This window comes from Aulonocara sp. 'chitande type north' Nkhata Bay, linkage group LG23, assembly GCF_057382095.1.
Source record: "Aulonocara sp. 'chitande type north' Nkhata Bay isolate Kocher_YH1m ecotype deep benthic linkage group LG23, A_spYH_male_GT1.1, whole genome shotgun sequence".
Taxonomy (NCBI): Eukaryota; Metazoa; Chordata; class Actinopteri; order Cichliformes; family Cichlidae; genus Aulonocara; species Aulonocara sp. 'chitande type north' Nkhata Bay.
The window spans coordinates 22429272-22452466 of NC_141365.1; the positions used below are offsets into that span (position 1 = coordinate 22429272).

The following is a 23195-nucleotide window of genomic DNA, read 5'->3' on the forward strand; positions in this document are numbered from 1 at the left end:
AAACGCTGCTCGGTGCGCTCACAGGCACGCCTCCCTCTCATCTTCCTCCTCTTCCTTTTAATCTTCTTAATTGCGCGTCGGCACCCCGGCAGCAGCAGCAGCACAGCGGGAGTCACGAGCAGGGCTGCTTGTAGACAGTGAGGATGATGATGATGGTGATGCTCACAGACTGAACTTTGAAGATGCTCGTGGAGGACTCTGCGCGTCTTCTCCGCTCTCTGTGGAATACGTGGAACCTCCTGCGGGGCCGATGCTGATTACCGTGATGCTTTTCGGGTGAAGCTCCAAAAAAACAAACAAACAAACAAACAAAAAAACTGCACCAAACAAACGGATTATCGAGAACTGAGCTCCGCACTGCTGACAGGCTGCTGGTAGCGATGTGATAGAAAGGTCTCCTGCGCACACACCTCCCAGTGATCAGAGCCGTGCGGGCTGCCGTTACGCGCGGAGGCTGCTCTGCGCTTAAGGAGCGCGTTTCAGTCTCCGTGTTTGAACTTTATGATCTGAACTGTGACAAAAAAAAGAGGGAGAAAAGTTTTTTCTGCTCCTCCTCAGACAGAAAATGAGTAGCTGTCTTCTCAGACTGGCACTCCTCGTGGCTTGCGTCCTCTCCATCCGCTGCACCGCTGCGCCCGGTACCGAGGCGGAGGCGCGCACGGCGTCCCGGGACACCTGCGCGTCCTGCGGCGGCGGCGCTCTGCCGGAGGAGCCGGAGTCCGGGCGGCTCGACGGGGACTTCTTAGAGGCGGTGAAGAGGCACATCTTAAGCAGGCTGCAGATGCGGGAGAGGCCCAACATCACGCACCCGGTCCCCAAGGCGGCCATGGTGACAGCCCTGCGGAAGCTGCACGCCGGGAAGCTGCGAGAGGACGGGAGGGTGGAGATCCCCAACCTGGACGGGCATCCGATGAGCAACGAGGTGCTGGAGGAGAGTTCGGAGATCATCAGCTTCGCGGAGAAAGGTGAGGAGTCACTCACGCCTCACTGTTCTCATCATAAAGTCGTTTCTTTTTTAAATTTTATTGAAACTAATTAAAACCAATCAGATCACCTGTTTTATTTAGGTATGAAAAAAGAGAACACATTGATTTTTCTCTCCGAGGTGGATCTGTGCTTTTGTTTCTATGCAGAAAATAAGTTCAAGGTGAAAGTCTTTTTTTTTTTTTTTTAAAGATAACCCTAAAACTAAAATATTTCCCTATAAAAACTAAGTCTTTATGGACTTTTTAAAAGTATGCAGGTGTGAAAACAGCAGAAATTTATCAACAAAAAGCACTAAGTTTTAAAAACCTTTAAAAAATAGATTTTGATAAATCTTTATGGCTGCAGGTTTGTATAAAGCAGGCAGGACACTTGTTCTCCTAAAATTCAGGATGTGAGCTGATATTTGATGTATGCAGAAAGGATCAGGAGACACACACACACACTGAACTTCCTCCAACTCTGCTGCTCTGTGTGTGTGTTTAAAGTGTGCGTGTGTCTTTATATACTGACTGAGTGAGAAACAACCCAGAGAACATGCTGATGTTGAACAGATGTTGGTGCTAGGACCTGAAAACCCCGCCAAAATAAAAGCAGAGGGGCCAGCTGTAGCTGTAGCTGCTACCTGAAGTTGTTCTGTGAATCGAGAAGCTTGATTTCTTTCTAGAATCAACCCCTGGGGATAGTTTGGGACTGTTTTTGACCCCAGTTAAGCTGTCATCACATGTTGGCTGTTTCCACTGTAGACAGTCTCAAAGTAAACCAAAAGAAATGCTGGTTTTGCCAGATCTAAAAACTCATTTCATGCATTTTCTGCACACTTTAAGTAAAGTTTTGTGATTCTTTGGGCAGATACATTACAAATCAGGCACATTTTGAATGGAGTTTGGTGGCTGTTGCATTCATGTGAGTGACAGAAAGTGGGGACAATCCAAATGTGAGTGCTGTGTTCACTTCCCTGTAAAAAATAAACCAGTGTAAACTCTGCTCGGTGTCGGCGGAGGTTTCACTCCCCGCTGAGAGGCTTTTATGCTCTCAGATGTTTCTCTCTGTGGCCGCTGTGTTGCAGACCTTCCACCTCGGCATCACCCACTTGCCAGTTGGCTGGCGTTGAGCGGCGCTGAGCGGCTGCCAGTGGGGACATGGCACGGCGTCAAGGCCCACAGGAACAGTTTTGCTTTATTTGAAAGGAGCAGGACTGAAAATGATCAACGACACCACCTGCTTCGCCCACGTGTGTCTCTCAGCACGCTCGCCGTCGCTTCTCCAAAACATCTGCTTTCTACATCAACAAATCACCACTCAGAGTGTCTCTGTGTTTGTGTGCATGTGTATGCATGTGTGTGCATTGATTATATCATGTGTTTGAGTGTCATTTATCCCTGCCTGTTTTGGAGGATTTGAGCTTTTGTCCAGCTTTTCTGTGAGTGCCTGCATGCACATGTGTCTGCATCCAGGATACTGTGTGTTTATGTGTGTGTGTGTGTGACACAGCAGGCCTGTGTTGAATCAGTCTTCTCAGTATAAGGTCAGAGCTTTTGTGCTGGTTGTCGTGCAGCCTGAATGCAGATTGACGGGCTGAATCCTGCAGCCTGGCACCCCATTAAAACTCATTCCGTGTGTGTGTGTGATCTAACTGCAGCCTCTAAAAACACAGGGACCCGAGAGCATGGTGTTGGTTTGTTAGCTGCTGCGTCACAGTGACACACAGTTTGGGTTCTGACTTTCAGGCTAACTTTCTGTGAGTGTGAGCTCCATTAGTGGCGATGCCTTCACTTGCTGCTGTATTTATAAGCTCACTAGTGACATTTGGGTCACTCCCAGAAACAAAGGGTCCTGTAAAAATCAGTAGCTGCCCCTGTAGGTGCACCAATGTACCTCTTAAGCTTGACGGTTGGATCTCAGGGCAACTTTGTAGTACAGATTTGCACCTCTTTATATCCACCAGGTCACTGGGGTAAAGGTTAACATTCACCCAAATAAAAAAAGCTTTTAACAGAAAAACACCAAAAGACTTTGTTTGAAGTTCAACATCTTCTACTTTATGAATGTTTTAAAGTTTTTCTTCTGCATGTGTATAAAATAAAAAACAAACTCAGCCCCTACTCTTGCAACCTAGTCACTGCTAACCTCTTAACATCCAACTAGACGAGGGGTGGGCGACTCTAGAAGCTCATATTGACTTAGTAAAGCAAAAGACCAAACAGTTGTTCACTGCACAAGCAAATAACGCTAACAAAAACATTCTCCAAAATGCTGCATGAGCATTTAAATTATCTCACATATTGCCATTTGGATGAAATGCGTGACTGAACAGGTTAGTGATAAAACAGGCTGAACTGGAATCAAGTCCTTTTTTCCTCCCCTCACCTCCACCTGGTTGTGGCAGACGGCTGCCCCTCCCTGAGCCTGGAAACCCCGTAAAAGGGGAGTTTTTTTCTTCCCACTGTCACCAAGTGTTTCTTCTCTGTGGGTCGTCACATTGCTGGGGTTTCTCTACAATACTGTAGAGCCTTTACCTTACAATATAAAGTGCCTTAAAGGGACTGCTGCTGCGATTTGGTTTGAACTAAACTGAAGTAAATGGCAGTTTAGAGTCTCTGCGGTCATTTGCTTTAAGATTGTTTGGCACAATGCTGTCTGTGGTTGGTTTTTCATGGGTTGTTTTCAGGACATTGTTGGTAGATTTAGATGGTCTGTGGGCCGGTTCTAGTCCTCAGGCTGGTGGCAGACATAGAGTTGCATTTCTAACCACATGCTACAAAATACAAGACGTTACCTTCCCATCTACTCAATTCAATTCTGACACATTTAGCACCAAAAAGTCTTGCCTGATGGTCATTTCAGTACATTATGAGGACCTTTTGATCATATCAAATGATCTCCATAAAATAGCAATGTGTAAAATAGTGTTTATTTGACAGTTTTCCCCCTCAAACATGAATAAAATTGCTGTACTGGATGGTTCATTTTTTCCCATTTTTACATATTTAGAGTAAAACATTTTGTAATCAACGTTCAACATCTTATTTAGTGTAATTTGTTAAAGCACAGGATGCAAACTTCATGTTGCTGAAACACACGAGTTTCCAGAAAAAGCACAAGCTCAAAATTTCTACGTCAGGATCTGGATCTTTTAGTATTATTATATAATAAATCACAAAGGGTCATTCATTGTTTTAAAAAAAGGAGAAGTAACTGAGTTTTAACAGATCTCTGTTGTTTGACCACTTTGACGGCAAGAATAGGATTTGCTTATCTTCCTCTTTTCATTTTGGCGCCACTGATCTCATAACCACAAGCGGGTCAGCATTTCTTGTAGCCACAGATTTCAAATGAAAGACCATTCAGAAAATGTCCAGTGTCAGCAAATGTTTGACAGGAAAACAGCAGATAAGTGAATTCAAATGAAAGTGGTTACATGCCGTCACGTCGGCTTATTTTAGCTTGAAGTTTTAGTTACTGCATTAGAAATTCTTTTTGCAAATTTGCACAGTTGGGCCACTGCCACATCACAGCATGCTTTATTCATCTGTCTCTTAATCCTGACTAAACATTTGTGGCTCTGACCACGGAGAAAGTAAGATAAATAAATGATAAATATGTGCCAGATGTAACACCGAGCCAGTTGCTGTCTTTCTTTTCCAGCGCATGATGAGCAGTTTATTAAAATAAGCCTGTTTGGACACTTTCAAAGCATTTACCATCAAGCCGAGCTTGGTATTGATACCAGAGTCCTTTAATCTCTGGGTTTATCTTGTCCAGAAGAATCCACGACTTCCTTGGTCCCATCAAAGACAACGCAGCTGGCTCATCTAACAATGCTTGTAGATCTCATCCCCAAACCAACGCCAGCCCGTTCAGACCCCTCCTGCCACTGAGTGCTTGTTTATATCTGCATCACAGGCATTTTAGCTGTCGCTTTGATCTCTACAGTTTAGAATAAGTGAACAAGCCGAGGGTTTTAGCATCTTGATAGAATATGTGGTGACAGACGAACATAAACCACCTGTGAAATCTGCGCCTGGAGCTCAACTTAACCTTTGTTATCCTTTTGTAGAAACTTTACTTTATCATCCTTGATTTTTATGGTGACAGCAGCGGTCTAATCTGCGGGCAGTGTTTGATGTAACAGCCAAGTTGCTGACTCAGAGATGTCCTTGTCTCAAGATGGATGAGGCGAAGCTTGTAGAGTTAGAACGTCTTTCACACTGTTTCAGATTTATGTTTTGTGTACTCACAAGCCTTGTATCCAGTTCAGGGAAGCTTTCATGGTATTTGGTTGGTCTTCTCCTTTTTTTTTTTATGGTTAAAGCTCTCGAGGTTCATTCACTGAAGTCTGTGGCCTCCTAAATGCTGTCAGTCTCAATTCATCCTGGTCAGCTGCACTCAGTTCAGTTCAGGAGGTTCAGACCTGATTAATGGCACTAAGCGTCTTCATCTGACATCCGTCAATCAGCTTCTCATTGGGGCATTTAAAATAAAAGCAAAGTTGCAAGTTCTAGGTTTGAAACAGCCACTGAAAGCTCCAGAAGCATCTCAAGATAAATGACCCCAAAATGTAAAACGCAGTAGATTGATTAGACCGTTTCTTCTAGTCATGAGAGTGTGGAGTACTGTTTCACTCCACCATCAATTACTCAAGAGTACTTAAAGGATATTTACATGTCTCTGCTCCAGATCAAAACTTTATCCTTCGTTAATGGGCAAACTTGCTTGCAGAATAAATCCCACAAGAGAAATAAATGAGATGGATTGCAATCCATACAAAGCAGCCCAGACCAAACAATCCTGGCATTTTGTTGTAGTTTAAGTACTTGGAATACTTCTAAGACCAACATGGTGGTATTAATCTGTCTAGAGGTATCATTGGGTTTGAGGGGATTTGAGGATTTGTATTTTTCAGTCACAGTTCTTCAAAAGAGCTAATAGTCCTTAAACCTGTGTCCATGTGCAGTGTCTGCACAGTCTCTGAGAAAAAGCTAACGCCATGGAGATAGTCTTTCTTGTGTCTCCTGAGGCTTCATAGACCTGTATTGCTCTGTCAGGCCTCATTGTAAGGACAGTCAGGCTTTGTATGATTTTATTTTCTAAATTAGTAACATATGATTTTATTTTCAGCCTTTGCTTTTGTGAGGTGCGTTTTTAGGTGCCAAACTAACTTATCCCTCTCCTTTCTATATCTAGATCTTTCCAGTCACTTGTTTCTCTTTTCTGAAATGAGCAGCTTCTGTCATCTTCAGGACTGCTTCAGAAGTTTATCAGAAGTTATCTGCCTATACAGCTTACTAGGGCTAATCTTGGAAAAACCCAGAACCTGTTCTCGTGCTTCTTTATTGATATATACTGAAGTGTCAAAACTGATCATTAAGGGTACAAGGGAGGTCATCAGATGTTGCCTTTATGGGGAGAAAGAGTTATATCTTAATATAAACATTTACCCATGAGCTGGTTGTCACTGCCCTTTACTTTCAATCGTCAGTGGTCTTTCCAGATGGCGTATTCTGAACAGTTACTTGACATCATTGTTAATACCTCTGATGTGTTTTTGCTCCTTAGATGATATGGTGACATCCCAGTCCAGCCTGTTTTTCCTGATCTCCAGCGAGGGGAACCAGAACCTGTATGTGACGCAAGCCACCCTATGGCTCTACTTTAAGGTGCTGCCGGCACCTTTGGAGGTGCGTGCCAGGCGTAAGGTTATGGTGAAGGTGTACTACCAGGAGCCCGGCCTTGGCAGCAAATGGAACCTGGTGGAAAAACGAGTGGAGCTAAAACGCAGTGGCTGGCACACCTTTATGCTGACTGATGCTGTCCGGTTGGTGTTCGAGAAAGGTGACAGGCGACAGAACCTGGATATCCGCTGTGAGGGCTGCGAGGCAGAGGGTGTCTTGCCCATTTTGCTCAATGTCCATGATGAGTCCCACCGGCCTTTCCTGGTGGTACAGGCGAGGCAGGCTGACAGCAAACACCGGATCCGGAAGCGAGGACTGGAGTGTGATGGCAGCAGCAACCTGTGCTGCCGGCAGCAGTTCTACATAGACTTCCGACTCATCGGTTGGAGCGACTGGATCATTGCACCGTCAGGCTACTACGGGAACTACTGTGAGGGGAATTGTCCGGCTTACATGGCCGGTGTCCCCGGTTCAGCTTCATCCTTTCACACAGCAGTGGTGAACCAGTACCGCTTGCGGGGGATGAGTCCGGGCTCCATGAATTCCTGCTGCATCCCCACAAAGCTCAGTACCATGTCCATGCTCTACTTTGACGACGAATACAACATCGTCAAGCGTGACGTTCCAAACATGATCGTGGACGAGTGTGGCTGTGCTTGAGTATGTTTTTCCTGTTTACTTAAAGTGGAACTGAAGAACTAAACAGATTCACAATATTACAAAAAAATTAAATATTAAAATATTTATGGACAACGGAGAAAACATGTGCACGCACAACCTCATCCACACATATCTACACACCCTCATATATGCCTGCACAAAAACTTGTATATATATTTATGTTTGTTGATATATTCATAATATGAGTTTGAAGACTTAGTCTCCTGCAGACAGAAATGAAGAGTTCTCTTCCAAATCTTTAAAAATCCACTTGGAAAACAATCAATATCTGAAGTTCTTCATTAATTATCTCTAAGATAATGAGGATCTGGTTTGTTAAATTGTGTAAGACTTACTTAACCTACTAGCCTTTACAAAGCAGCATCATCTGATGTAATTTTCTGCTATCACTCAAGTTGTTAGTATAGGCGCCACTTGAAACTCTTCATGAGTAGAACATAAACCCAACCTTGAATGTTAAAATGCTGTCTCCAGAGGAGGTAAAAGGAGCTTTACATGAGTAACAATGAAGGTTGGGGGGTGATTCTGCTATGCCTCTTTCAAGAGTACTTTGGACAAACACTGAAAATGTCTTCACACCACTCAAGCTACACCAACATACAGCACTTCTGGCTTGGATCGTACAGCACTTCTGGCCTTAACAAAGTTTGTTCCATAATAAGACCTGCAAATTCCAGAAACAGATTTTTGAAATGAATGGAAACATATTCTATATTCCAGCAAACCCCAGTAAACAAGGTTTTTATTACTCCAAAACCATTCAATAATTATCCAAAATACAGGTAGAACTTTGTGAGATGTCACAACTGAAATTCAATGGAATATCTGCTTAGAGGCCATGTTTCTGATATGCATTTCTTCACAGTTTTCCATTAACTTTAGTGCTGATCAAACATTTTGATTTGAAAATTGTTTTACCCAGTAGAATCTGTAGATAAAAAAGAAATGGGTTAGTAGCTTGTCCAATTAATGTTTATACTTAATTAGCACTTAAGTAACACTCAAAGTGTCATAAGTTTATGCAAACTTAATTTTTGACCTCTTCTAAAGACTTTGGATGATGACTTCCCTTTCTTTTTGGGTTTTGTACCTCTGAACTTAAAAAATACATCCTGTAGTTGAAATCTTCATCACCAGTAGAATCTGTACATCATAAACTAGCAGCTCAACCAAATTCTACCCTTCTTTTGGGGAATATGTACCGTTAAAAGTAATAAACCCCATCTTTCAGGAATCCACCTTAATTTCTCATCAAAGTATGTGTCACATTTTGCTCCAATAAAAATATTTGTATCTGAGAGTAGGGCAATAGCTCATCCAGTCAATATATAATGAGCACCCATTTACCAACTAAAGTTCCACAAATTCTATGATATAATATTTGGTTTTCCCAGAGGTTTTGGCTCAGTCAACCAAGCTTCTATGCTCCCTTCTTAAAATCTGTACTACTGAAAGTAATAAACCCATCTTTAAGGAGACTATCTTACTTTTGCACTCAGGAATGTTCCCTCAAACTATTGCCCCCAGAGAAATCTGTAGATCAGAACGTCAGTAACTATGAGCTTTGATTTACCATCCGAAGTTTCAGAAATTCCACGTTAGTTTGTTTTGAGACCTATTCAAGATATTCCTGTTAGGGTGAAAACTTCGACCCTTTCTTCTTGGTCACTGAAGTAAAAGAAAATCATTTTAGTTGACGAACCAACCTGCTCATTAAGGTGCCAGTCAAACAAATATTCCTTTTCAGCATATCAGGAATGACCTCACAAGCAAGATATTTCCTTCACTTTCCTGCAGCTTCTCCTTGAAATGGAAGGTTTGACCCCTTCCTTATCAAAATACATTTAATGTAACTCTTATTTCCGTCAGTGAAAGTGAAAAGTTGCCATATTGCTCAGTTAAGAGAAGGTGCAACTTTGCACTTCCTGACGCACACTTTGATAGCACTTGCAGATTGAAATGCCTTTAATGAGCCCTACGTGGCACATCTACGCCCACAGTCCTTCTAAAATAAATAAGTGCCGCATGAGCTATGCAATGTATAGTATTTACCCATATATCAGACAAGATGAACTTAAGCTCTAGTGACAAACTATCACCAATACTTGAAGTAAGTGTGGCAGGCAGTGGTGTGTTGGGCTTCAGGTGGGAGGCTCTGATGAAAAAACATTCCTTCTCTTTTAAGAAGGAAACACTTTATTTTTCTTTGATTTATGGTTAAAGAAGCAACAACAACAACAACAACAAAAGCAGGGCAACAGTTTGACTTATTCAGTATCCTCAAACCTAAAAATGCACACACCAAATCTCTGTGTATTTGTTTGTTTGGAAACTCCTTCAACATGACCGGGAGTTGAGCAACCAAACTTTGTACACTGATATAGCTTAGATGCCTGAAGGCCCATATATGTATATATATTATGTTGCCTAGCAACTACCTATCAACATGTGAAAATGCCCAATTTTTAGAATATATGCACAAATAAATGCTTTTAAAAGCATTGCATATTTTTATTTCTCAACATTAACATAATTTGTAGCCACAAAACTTCAACATTTTAATGACTCTATCACGCTGCCTGGCAACCACCTACCTAAAATGACATTTACATAGCAGCGAAGGACCTGAGTGTTACAGAGTACCCACAAAAATAGGCTAATTACTGTACGTTAATACATTTTCTCAGAGTGATGAAGTGTATCACTTTGCCAACAGCAAGAACAGACCAAACAATAGCATGGGCACTAGTCAGCTGTTGCTGACTGCTTTGTGGTGTGTGTATCTAGTAAAAACCAATGTTTGGAATTTTATTTAAATAAATGTATTTACTCTTGCAATTTTTTGAGATTTGGTTGGCTAAATATTGAATATGTTGCACAGTAAAATTGAACCAACACAGCAGCTTAAGCTAATATATCTTCAAGTCCAAAGGTTCTTACGATGGAGAAAACTGTCCAAGGACCCCCTGGTACTCCTTCCACCAATATAACTTTTTAGAGTTTGGTGTCAATTGATGTATTGGTGTTGGTTCAAAAATAATATTGGAAGGGAGTAATCTTGCTGTATTGACATAAAAGGTCCACTTCTGCATATATGCACGTTTTACTGATACAGCACACTGTTTACTTTGCATGTAAAATATGAATCAGTGGTTCCAAACAGCACCAACATTCGTTCTACAACTGCACATATAATGTACAAGTTTGTTTCAATGTCATCCGTACATTGCTATACCAGCTCAATCCAATAATTTATTGGAGTTTTTTCTTCTCTTTCATCTAAAAAGGTTTTACTGCCATTAGAAAAATAATCATCTGAAATGTAAAAAGAGGCTAACTGGGGCTAACTTTGACCCAAATGCGATGCACGAATAGTGATTTTTAAATAAATGCATCCCAGCGGAATTCCCATCGCGGCCTGTTTGGCACCATAACACACTTTGAGACACACTTTCAGGCCTCAGTCACTTTGATATTTTCAGGTTAAACGCTTCAGCGACCTGTTATTTCACAACCTCGTTACACATTTTTCTCTTATTCGCTGGGTAAAGAGAAATACCTGAGACTTGATACTGCTCATTATCTCGTGTTTTCTCCAGCCTCCTGCCCGATGCCCAACCCTAGGCTCACCTGCCACTGTAATCTTTTGCTTATTCTTCAAAGCGAATGGTTCTTAGAGTATTTGCACTGAGGAGTTGCGTGACTAGTCATAAAAAAATGAATAGAAACTGCCATTGAAAAAATAAAAGTTATTTTTATAGAAGCAAAATTGAATTCTGTTCAAATGTATTATACCTAATCATGGAACCAAAGAGGCCAAGAGGTTTAGCTATTGAAAGATGGCAATGTTGTCATGTTTTGTTTGTAAATGATGTTGTGACAGTTAAGAGGCCTAAACACTGTATCAGGGTATAGTATCAGTCCATAATCTGCTTAATCCTTTTTCTATTTTGTACCTAGACATGGAATATTTCATATTTTTTCATGAGATGACTTAAATATTCCTAGTTTCCTCGTTTTGTTAGCATCCTTCCATTTAGAGTAAAGCCCACACCATCCAGTCTCTGTACAGTCGATGTAACATATGAATATGCTTTTGAAATATTTTGTTCTTTGTTATTGTTGAAAAATAAAGTTCTTATTACAGATTGTTTGGGTTTGTTGTTGTGAGCACTTCCAGGTATTTAACATTGACGGCTGACGTGACATCTTCTTCTGAAAAACCTCAAGGTGCGGTTAATTTGGATGGTTGCCATGTTTGCCCCTATGGAATGACACGTCTGCCTTCCATGATGTGGGTGGTGCCCCTAAATATCTCACAAAAATTCCCATACTTGTTATTATAAGGAGAGATGATGATGCCTGAGGGTTTTTCCCAGCTGACTGCCAATCATCTCATGTAATACTTGATAAATATTAAACCGTTGTTGGGCACAAGGTGAAACTGTTCTTACCGAAATATTTAGCCATTGCATTACCCAGACCTGTATGAGAGAGTTTCAGCTATTTGTTGGAGTAATGTGCCAAACTTCCTTATATAATGATCTATAATGGATAGATGTAATTAAATTAATTTAAAAAATAGGAAAAAACTGGGCTATGATTTAGAGTAAGTTTCCTCTTAGTATTTTATATTGAGTTACACTTACATTTTTTATTTAAAAAACACATAGTAATTTTTATAAAATGTAGTAGGATATTAAGATTATTCAATTTAAAGCTACAAATTATTAATCCCCACCTACTTTAACACAGTTATGGATTCTAACATTGAGTCAGCATCATGTTTTCTTGGTCACCAGTTTTGATATTTTACATGCTGCTAGCAGTATGTTTTGACATGAAACTTTTGACTAAAATGAGAACAAAAACATCCAATATCCAGACATGCAATAGTGTATTAATATTTATAAGTATATAAGGCTCCAAAACAAAAACATTATTACGCTTAATTAAAAAAACAACAAAGAAATACAAACTTCCTAAATTGATTTTAACACTTCCTAAAGCTAGAAAGCCTCAGTCACACAGCCCTAAAGACGTGGTAAAGTCTAAATGTGTATGAGTGGTTGCTGAAATCAGTTACAAAGAGGTACACAGTGCTGAATCAAAAATCTACTTGTGATTCTTTTAGTTTAGTTTATTGTGGCCTACTCTGTTCGGTATGGAAGATGCTGACTTTTCAGCAATTAGTTGATATTTTAAAGTTATAAACAGTTTGCAAGTACTTAGACTTTGAAACGTGTTGTTGCAGTCTCTGTTTCTAGGTTGCAATGCATTTAATGTTTTAGTACCTCTCAGAGAGTTGATGAGTTACTGTAGAGTAGTTAGGGTCTCAACTGATAGTTACCATGAGATCACTGACTGGTCTCTGGGTCATGTGACTGAATGTTTTATGCACTTGGCTAAGTTATTTATTGCAAGTAAAACCCCCCCAAAACAAAACAGCCTCCAAAATCTTGCCGCAGATAATGGCATTGGCTTACCCCATGTTATAATTTTCTTTCCAAACAGGTAAACTTTGTTTTAAGGCATTTGTTAGCTAATCCTATCTGTTATATGTTAGCCAGAGATGGGCAGTAACGCGTTACTTGTAACGCGTTACAAGTAGCGCGTTACTTGTAACGCGTTACTGTAATCTGATTACTTTTTTCAAGTAACGAGTAAAGTAAGGGATTACTATTGCAAAATCGGTAATTAGATTACCGTTACTTTCCTGTAGGAATGCTGCGTTACTGCGTTACTAAAACCGTGATTTTTTTGCGAGAATGTCTTATGACAGTGACGTAAGCGAGTGCGCCGTTGGTGACAACAGCTGTGTGCAGATCAACAATGGATCACATATCGATTGTGGGAGAGAGTATGAGCGTGCAGCGTTTAAAGCGTGGAAGTACTGACCTTACTTTGAGTTTGATTCCATAAAAAGTGACAAAAACATTAGCGTCCATCGTGCGTGGGAAGAAAACTTTTTACAGCGAAAAAAACCCCTAAACTTCCAAGCAAGCACCAAGTGTGCAACGACGTAATGGGAAACTCACAGAGAAACTCGCGGATTCTTCAACTGACCGCGGCACACCTGCACCAGGGTAAACCTCCGCCAACCCTACTCCTGCTTTACAGGTGAAAATAGAGCAACAGGACCGCTGAGTCTTTGACTTTATTTATTTTCTGCTGTGTTTTACTTGCATCTATTTGAAAGAGTGAGTGTAAACACAAAAAATATTTTATTTTATGTGCTGGAATGTGCAGAAAATAGTTTTAAATGTTAAACTAATTTATTCAAGTCAGAGAATGTTGCATATAATTAAATTTTTGCTTGATGCATAAAGTTTAAAGATTAAAACTGATAAAACAAGTTAAAAAAAGAGACTTTTCCATTTGATTACATTTTGTATGATGGATTATGCAGGAAAAAGTAGAATTGGGCTGAAAGATCTATCGCTTTATCACCTCTTCAGGTTGTAAATCGTGTTTTTAAAAAGTAACTAAGTAACTAAATAACTAAGTAATTAATTACTTTTGAAAATAAGTAATCAGTAAAGTAACGGGATTACTTTTTTGGGGAAGTAATCAGTAATTAGTTACTGATTACTTTTTTCAAGTAACTTGACCAACACTGATGTTAGCATCACTGACTTTGCTAGCTAAACTTATCAGTTAGCAACCCAGCGAGTAGTCCATTTAGGCTGAAACCAGCACAAACATCCATGTCAAAAGTAGGAAACTAACGTTTTCTTACCTGGAAATAATAAATGAAGGCACTTTAAAGTCTTTGTGCTCTTAATAGTTATTCTGCCTGTCGTTTTTTTCTTTTGTTCCATCTCTGCAATCTATTCTTGTGTGGACCCCTCTTTAGATACTGGTTTTAGTGAACTAGCTAACACTTGCACTGAGAGCCTAGCTAGCATTGTTCTTGGCACCTCTATAATTTATTGGAATGCAAAAAATAAGCTTAAGGCATAATTTATATACCTGATAAACTAAGACCTTACTTCTGAACAAGATGAAGTAGCATCCGCCTGGCCCTCAAAGCCACCACACTGTCTCTAAATTGGATAGACTAGTTTTTGGAGCCAGCCTCAAGTGGATGCTCTTGGAACTGCAGCTTTTTAAACCTTTTGTGTGTGTGTGTATGTGTGTGTGTGTGTGTGTGTGTGTGTGTGTGTATGTGTTTCACCACTAGGACCAACACAGTATATACAGTGCTGGTTGTCCTTGAAAATGCTCTCTAGCACTGGGAGTAAGAACAGACCAGAGCTCTCTGCACTCACCCAGGCGTACAATGGCTCCAAACAACCCTAACTATATCGAAGCAAATCTCAGCAGGACTTCAGGGGTTAAGTGTTTGACCTTTAGGGTCACATACTACATGACTGGGAGGAGGTACACAATCACCTACTGCTGGTGTTGGGTTGACGGTAAAAACATGATCTTATGCACTTTCTGTGCCTCCGAAGGCACTTGCATAAAGAAGAGGTAAACATCAGGAAGAATAAGAACCACATAGAGGTAAACAGTGTGACATGCAGGTATCAATCATGGTATAACTACCCCTAAAAATAATCTGCTAAGTGTCAGCTGAAGATGCTTAAATGAGAAATGTTTTTGTTAAGTGGTGTCAAATGATATGTTTCAGTGGGAACACAGTTGACTCTTGCTTTGACAGGTGATGAACTGACGAGTAGACTCTGATATTATCTACCACCGCTACAGCCATGAGAAAAGGGAGACAAGAACAAAAACGGAAAGGCATGAGGCAAAGAAAACCAGAAAGTCAGGGACATGCCTGTCAGAGGCTTCAAACTGAAACTCTGGGAAACAGAGTAATGAGTCAGATAATGTCGGATTGTCACTCACTGTCTCTCCTATTAATGATTATCTGCATTTCTCTGATGGATATCACCGTAAACTCAACATGTTTTGGCTCTACACTTAGGACGTAAAGAAAATGTGAACATTTAATCCAATGTAGAAGGTATTAAAGCCAAACATTGATCAATAATGACAATAACTGTTATGACAAACACTTCACTTACATCAGTATGAGCAGCTGTTTTTGTACCACGGATATTAAGGATTGTATGACCTGAAATTGCAAAGCATTTAATGACTAAAATATATCATGACAGTGCTAAAGTTTGCCTCGCTAGGCCTGAAAAGGATGTAAGTGGCCTCAATGACGAGATTTGTGTCCCAACAACAGCGACTCAGACCTTGTAGGGCTAACAGTTTGATTACCGAAGTTTAAATATTTTAACACTTTTATTCCCTACACATCACAAACTTAAACATTTTTTTATTTGGCGTTGTAAAAATAAAATGTGAATTAACTACCCAACAAGGTAATTTTTGGATGCATACTTCTGAGTATTCCTGGAGGCCCCATCTAGTGGTCCGTAGAGGAAATGCAGCTGGAAGCACCAAGCGGTTCAGTTGAGGTTGTAGTTTCATGAAAAACATTTAAAGCCTTCTTCATAATCAAAACAGCCACAAAGTCCAGAGATTCTTCAGACTAGGAGGGGATTACGAGGCATTTATGGGATGTTTTTAGCGCCACGGTAGCGGGCGTGTGGAGGAATTAAGCCGAGTCAATTATAGAGTAAAGTTTGTGGCCTAGTCAGGTGACACGCAAGAGCTGTTTTATCATGTTGCGCAGCATTAGCTGGTCTGCCACAAAACACAGGAATGTTAATGAACGGAGCCCCGGGGCACGCTGCACGGCGCACACTAACCTCAGGTAAATAAGTTGCCGTAACGTTTGGCAGGTCTGACAGGTGAGGAGCTTTGATAGTGTGTTTTTTTTCCTGCTGATTTATGATGAATGAGGTGCAGATGTAATTTGTTTTGGGAGAGGGAGAGGTCATGAATCATCAGTCATACATTTACAGTATGTGACATGTTGGTATTACCTGTTGCCTTGAGAAACGGCTATAAAAAGGGAGCTCACGTGTCTTCAAACTGTAACTCCAGCATCTCAGATCAGGTCTTCATTGCATGCGTTTAGCAGAAATGGCTGAACATGAAAGAAATAAAAATGAAAAACATAAGAAAAACACATTCTGTGCCATGTGAACAGTCAAATGATCAAAGAGCTGGTAGAGTGGCATATAGACAGTATACCCAAATATTAAGTTATAATGCCATTTAATGGACCTCAGCCAACTCCCGTTACATAACCTGGCATAAAACAAACTTTTGCAAAGAAGAAATGAGCACCAAAGGCCTCAGTCACGCAGGAACCTCCTGGCAGCCTCCAGTTGGTAAGTACAAATGTGCATTTCTCAGCTGGTTGGTGTAAACTTGCTTTGATTGTTAGCAGATTTTCACAATCACCTGTAGTTTGCATGAAGTACACTAACTTGTCAACAAGTTAGTGTATTTTAGACAACCAGCTGCCGAGCAGTAGTGAAACTTTAAACTCAAGAATATTTATTTTCAAAATAAAATATAGTTTTTTTTAAATGACTTTTCACACAGTTTGACTACCACATGGTGAGAAATTGATGACTGTTTACAGACAATTCGGCATCTTCTGTGCAAACTACAGCTGACCGAAGAAACCTGCAGTTGAAACGACATTTTTTGTGTGACACCAAATATACCTTTGCGAACAATTTTACCTAGTGACTGCCAGCAAATTCCAGGAACCGGTCAAGAAACATATATTTTATCCTGGTGGCCGGGGGCTAGCTAACAGCTGTCTAGGCCATTGTCTTTGGGTTGGATAAAGCAGCAGAAAACTAAGGACTTAACTATCTGCTTGGCTTCTTTTTTCAGTAATGTGGACTTGGATGTATTTTTACTGGGCAGTTTAGTCTAAGGTGCTTTGTGAGGCAGTGGAAAAAAAATTTCAGTGACCTAAAACTGCTTAGAAAACCTTTGGCCGGGGCACAACAATGCTTTACTGTCAGCTGCATGCTGAATAGATGAGTCCTCTCGGTCCATTTTGGGTTGATGTTCCATCAGAATATTGATGGGGTTTTCCATCAGAAAGAAATTCTGGGGGAAGCTGATGCACTCTCACAGGAAACTGCGGTGTTTCAAGGCCATGCGCAGGTAGATGATATCAAAAAGTCATTTTCATGCATTGAGTAGATTTCAAGATGTGGAAAAAGCAGGGGTTTCAATTTATTTTCCAATAAGACTGCATGGGAAAGAAGCATTCCTAGAAGTTAATCTCTAAAAGACTTACCGTTAGTTTGTTCCTGTTTAGTAAATCACTTTGTTTCTTCCTCAGGTGTCAAAAACTTGCTGTGGTTTAAAGGATTTGAGCCCTGGTGTGCGGTGTTTCCTGAACAAAGTGTTTGTATTCACAGGCACTTGGTTGGTTAAAAGTGCCACAGGGTAATAACAGAGACAAACATCCCACGCTGAGCTCAGAACGGAGGCTTCATTAACATGGGTGTGGAGATCTTAGTACACCAATCTGTTATTACCTTTTCTTTGGAAGTGTTATTTATTAACATGACTCCAGACTATGTGGTGACAGACAGATTTTTATTGCATGCATAATGTTCTTCGTATTGGATATGTATGAATACCTGCATGGATACTAGTGGAGAGTATAAACGCTGATTATTATTTCATATTTCATGTAAAATTAAGGCTTTATGGCCTTTTGTATTTGGTCTTTACACCCCTTTGGGACACGGTCTGGGTATCCTTAGGGACACTATATACTACTTCACGTGTGGTACAATAGTTCAGGGTGCACTCTGCCATTTGCTCTATGACATATATATGCCCAAGCAGTTAAGATGTTTGTGCCATTTTTGTCTAAACTGAGCTGTTCTTACATTCTTTTTCTCTTATGACTAAACTACAAAATGTAAAAATGTTTTAAACTTTGGCCATTTTATTCAGAAAACAAACAAGTACCATTAGAAAAATCATGTTTGAACTCTGTATTAAAAAGTTTTGTCTGTGAGCCAATAAGTGCTTGAAATCAAACCTCAGAAGGTCAGGTGAGGGAGAAAAGCACCAGACAAAGGCAAAGCAAAAAACAACAAAAAAAAAGCAGCGCAAAGAGAGAGGAATAGGAAACTGTTTAAGAGTTTGATTTGTTATGTGGTGGTATGCCAAAAATGTTTTATTAATTTACTTTATAGCTTAATTATTATTTTTTACATTAACGTGAGAACTGTTAAAACTTTGATGTTTTTATGCAACATGGTTGCGAAAGGCACCGGGTCTCACCAGCGCAGCCAAACGAAATAACAGAATAAAAGTTTTAGATCCATCAGAACCTGAAATAAAATATATCAGGAGGACGAAAAACTACTTCTACCAGTACAGCAAATATGACTATAACACAGTAATTCACAATTTGCTGTGAATCACTAACAAGTCAAGTAAAGTCATCTTTATTTATATAGCACATTTAAAAGACATCAAGTGTCGGCCAAAGTGCTGAACAGAGGGATAATATAATAAAAGAATTAAAATAGAAAGAAAACATTTTAAAAAGAATTGTAAGACATGTAAGAGTATATAGCATATAATGTACATGCAAATATGCACATACATCTATAAAACTGTACACATTCACACACAAGCACACATATGTTTGAAAATATGGAGCAGGCCGTGTTTCCAGCTTCCTAACTATAAATTTAAAATACTGTTGCATGTAAACTTTGTAAACAAAAAACAAAAAAAAAAAACTGAGAACAAAAAGCTGAGACTCATTCTCAAACATAAAAAGACACAGAGACGGGGACGACGAATCAGAACGTTTCATCTGCACTTCGTTCAGAAAAACAAAACAAAACAAAAAGTGTAGTTACTCACATCAGTATCATCTCAACATAGTAGGCTACAAAGTGTGAGCAGTTTTATCTGGACACATATGGAAGATAAAGCCAGACACTATACCCAAGAAGAACAAGAACAACTTGCATGCCGAAACCTTCTGTTTGGTCAGTGTCCGTATTTTCTCTATTGCATTTAGTCAATCTAGACCAGGGCTGCCCAATCCCGGTCCTCGAGAGCAACTATCCTGCAGCTTTTAGATGCATCCCTACTCCAACACAGCTGAATCAAATGGTTTGATTACCTCTTCAGCATGCCATCATGTTTGGCAAAGGCCTGATAACAAGCCATTCATTTGATTCAGGTGTGTGGGAACAAGGATGCATCTAAAAGCTGCAGGACGGTAGCTCTCGAGGACCGGGATTGGGCACCCCTGATCTAGACCCAAGAGGGCTGAGAAAATGCACTAAATCTGTGACATCTACATCCATCTCACCCAAATGGAGGGTAAGATGGATGTAGATGTGAAGGGTAGTTTCACTTTCACAACAAACTGTTTTTACACACACATTTCCATGTCATAGAATGCATTGCATTGAATTTAATTATACCTGTGGACACTGATACATCACTGTTTTCCTGGTTTAAAACTAATCACAGTTTAATTGTTTTTAATCCTTAAAGAATCTGTGGCTGTTTTCACATTTTTGCAGTTTGAACCTTACAATGTGTTACAGAGTTTTTTTTTAATACTTGTTCAACAAAAATTACAAATGCAATAGGAATTTGATATTATAGATGTTTTTATAGATGAACAGCAGATGCCTGCCCCTCCTGGAACCTGATTCTGCCAGAAGTTTCTTCTTGTTAAAAGGGAGTTTTTCCTTCCTAGTCTTGCCAAGTGGTTACTTGTAGGGGATCATCTGATTGTTAGGTTTTTTCTTTATTACTGTAGGGCAGGGGTCAGCAACCCTAGCCACGAAGGGTTAACTGATGGCACGGCCATAGCTGGACTGGCCATCGGGCATACCGGGCATTTGCTCGGTGGCCCGATGATTTTTTTTTTTTGTAACGGTATAAACAATGAAAGGTGGTGTATTGGCCAGATGCTGGCCGGTGTGTAAAAATATCTCAATTGTTTGGTGGTGGCATCGCGGAGCTTCCACAGATTCAGTAAAATTAACAAGTGGTGGAGGCCAGCAGGTGGATGAAGGAGATCGGAGGCAGGACGAGGAGAGACCCGAGGCGGCCGCTGGTCTGAGTGTCAGGTGAACTGAACTTCAGGTAAGAAGTTATGACCTGCAGTCTATCTGGGTCAGATATAAACCAAGTTTAGGTGGAGTTTATTTTCAGTGTGCTGACTTTTTACAGTCAGTTACAACAACTCGTACTGCATGCTAGCTAGCATGACGGAGTTTCTATACAGCTGGGTGGGTGCTATGATGTTACTGATGTTGAACTTTATTTAATTCATAAGGTTAGTTAGTAGAGTTGCCAACCGTCCCGTAAAAAGACGGAATCCTCCCGCATTCAGAGAATATTACGCGTTTCGTGTTGAGCTGAGAGGGGACGCAGTTTGTCCTGGACTTCAGCTAGAATGAAAAAAGACACAAAGCTGGAGTTATTCTTTGTCTTTGCTGCACAGCTGCCTCTTCTTCTCTCATTCTCCCCCTTCCCTCTCCTGTTGCTAATTTAATCATGAAACTGATCAATGATCAGCTGATCGTCTCTCTTGTTTATTTATCGCTCACTTTGCGCCAGAAAGAGGAAACCGCCGGATGTCGCGCTAAACAACAGCAGCACGTTTAAGCTTGATCAGCTGTTGTTAGAATTTATTTAATATTAATTTCTGGTATCAGCTGATGTTTGCTGGAGCCACAGCTGTAAAGCTGCTGGTCATGATGTCAGTTTGGTTATTTGTTGAGAGGGAAACATGAAGATGAAACCAGGAGATGTCCTTACTGAATCATCAGAGCTGAACAGGTGATGGAGAAACAGGTTTACCTTTTAGGTGAAATGAATGAGTTGAAGGGAAGTTATGAACTGTTTCTGAGAGACAAATAACACCAGGATCCTTTTCTATGCAGCTGACAGCTGGTAACTGTGCAGGGGCGGGTCTAGCAAAGTTTTGCCAGGGGGCCCAGGTAGGGCATTAACAGGGAAAAGGGGGGCACAAAGAAATACTTTTCTTTGTTCTTCTCATTTAAAATGTCTGGCTGTTATTAAATAATTATCTGAAGCTTACAACCAAAGTTTTTATCTGATGTAAAATGTATAGAAATCATACATATACCAACAAGACTGTACATCACTGTCACAACAGCATTTGTTTTCATTCAAAGGCTTTATGGCTTTAATACCTGGTGGGCCGGTCTCTATAGTCACAATGCCCGGGCTGTTTTTTTGTCCCAGTCCAGCCCTGGGAACGACACGCAGTGAATTAATCTGAGAAGGTGCATTAAAAAAATAAATGGCCGTGCCAGCGGTGCACATCGCAAATCAGCTCGCATAGACACATTAGTTGTGCTGCTTCTTAATGACTGTATCTTAGCTAACAACCCCAACTACCAGATTCAACTTGTAATTGGCTAAAAATAACTTAGCCTGCTGTTATGCTGTTATGGATAAAAAGTGTCTTTTTTTGTTTCAAAATAGCTGATAACTATTCGCTGATAGCTGCCAACATCTGCCAACATCTGCCAACATCTGCAAACAAATATAAATCTATAAAGTGGTTCTATATATTGTGTAACTGTTAATATAGAGCATTATTAAATTTATTGCTAATGCAATCATATCGCACACTGACCTCTGAGGAAATTTTAAATGGCACTCGCCTTCAGAAAGGTTGCCTACCCCTGCTGTAGGGTGCCTTACTGTCACCTTACTATATAAAGTTGGGTCAGTGATTGGTTGTTTTGTTGGGTGGCTCAATCTTTGAATTAACAGTTGGGTGATTTGATAGCTGGTTGGTTGCTGGCGGTCCAACTGATTGGTCCATACCAAAACAGTTTGGCATCTGCTGGTTAGTTAGATAAACTCGTGAAGACTTTAAAGACACTCAGAGGATGATGCACTCTTAAAATAAGCTCACCATCTAATTGCAGGACTTTACCTTGTAAATTAGTATTTTTCCATTGCAGTGTTGCTAAATTTTGACCAAATATTTGGGTTGTTTTTCCACTGCTGGTTTGTTGTAATGTGGGTGAAAAACAGCTCGCTGAGCCACTAAACAGAAACACAAACACATTAAAGTGCCTCTCAACATTTCAGACAAGCGGAAACTTTCTCCATCGAGGCCCTTTATGGTGACCTTCAGTGAGTGGGAGGGAGAAATGATAAGACAGCAGGTCTGAATGAGACGCTGTGATAGAGAGAGCTGCAGGGGAAGAGAAGATGAGGGTCTCACTGTGAAGGGCGTCGCTGCTGCTCGCTCTCAGGAGTTTATGGTGGAGAATGACTGGAATGTTCCACTGCACTTATCAAAAATATGCACCATACATCTTCAGGTTTTCTTTCACCCGGGGCTTCAGCAGCTTCTTCCTCAGCTTATCAGCTGTCTGTGGTTTCTTTAACACGCTGTAAAATTAAAGTGGAGGTTGGAGCCAACAACTCACCGCTGATATAAGCAGTCCTCGAGGGGATGGTACAATGATTGATGGAGCTAAGACTCATCAGAAATGAGGGGCAGTAACACTTTCACATGCTGATACCTCTACAGGTGAAATAGCTTTTTGAGTGCTTTTAAACCGAGTGATCGTTTTATGACATGGAGCTCCAGGTGAAATGAGAACTCGTGATGGCAACCACCGAAATAAACAAAGTGAGACTCTCACTGCAAGGAAGGATATATCTGCTAGAAACATGCAAATAAGGGCCTCTACCAGCCATATCTTTGGGATTGATAAAAGCTGACGAAAAACATTTAAATTGCAAACGACATTCAAAACAGTTTAGCTTATATCTTAATTTAATTTTCAATACAACTATTGTGATTTTTACTCAATTTCCTATACCTTTTACAGCATTTATCTGTGACTTGTGGCATAATTGGCTTTCCATAAACTGCACTGAGTGAAAAATGACAGCACATTTAATAAAATG

The 23195-nt window shown here is 40.3% G+C and overlaps 1 protein-coding gene across 1 annotated transcript; it reads left to right on the plus strand.

The window, feature by feature from the left end:
• LOC147301716 (inhibin beta B chain-like) lies at positions 1-11480 on the plus strand. Its single transcript, XM_086283202.1, has 2 exons — positions 1-965; positions 6544-11480. The coding sequence occupies exons 1-2, from the start codon at positions 566-568 to the stop codon at positions 7317-7319; spliced, it is 1176 nt and encodes a 391-aa protein (XP_086139328.1). The 5' UTR covers positions 1-565; the 3' UTR covers positions 7320-11480.
• The last annotated feature ends 11715 nt before the right edge of the window (positions 11481-23195 follow it).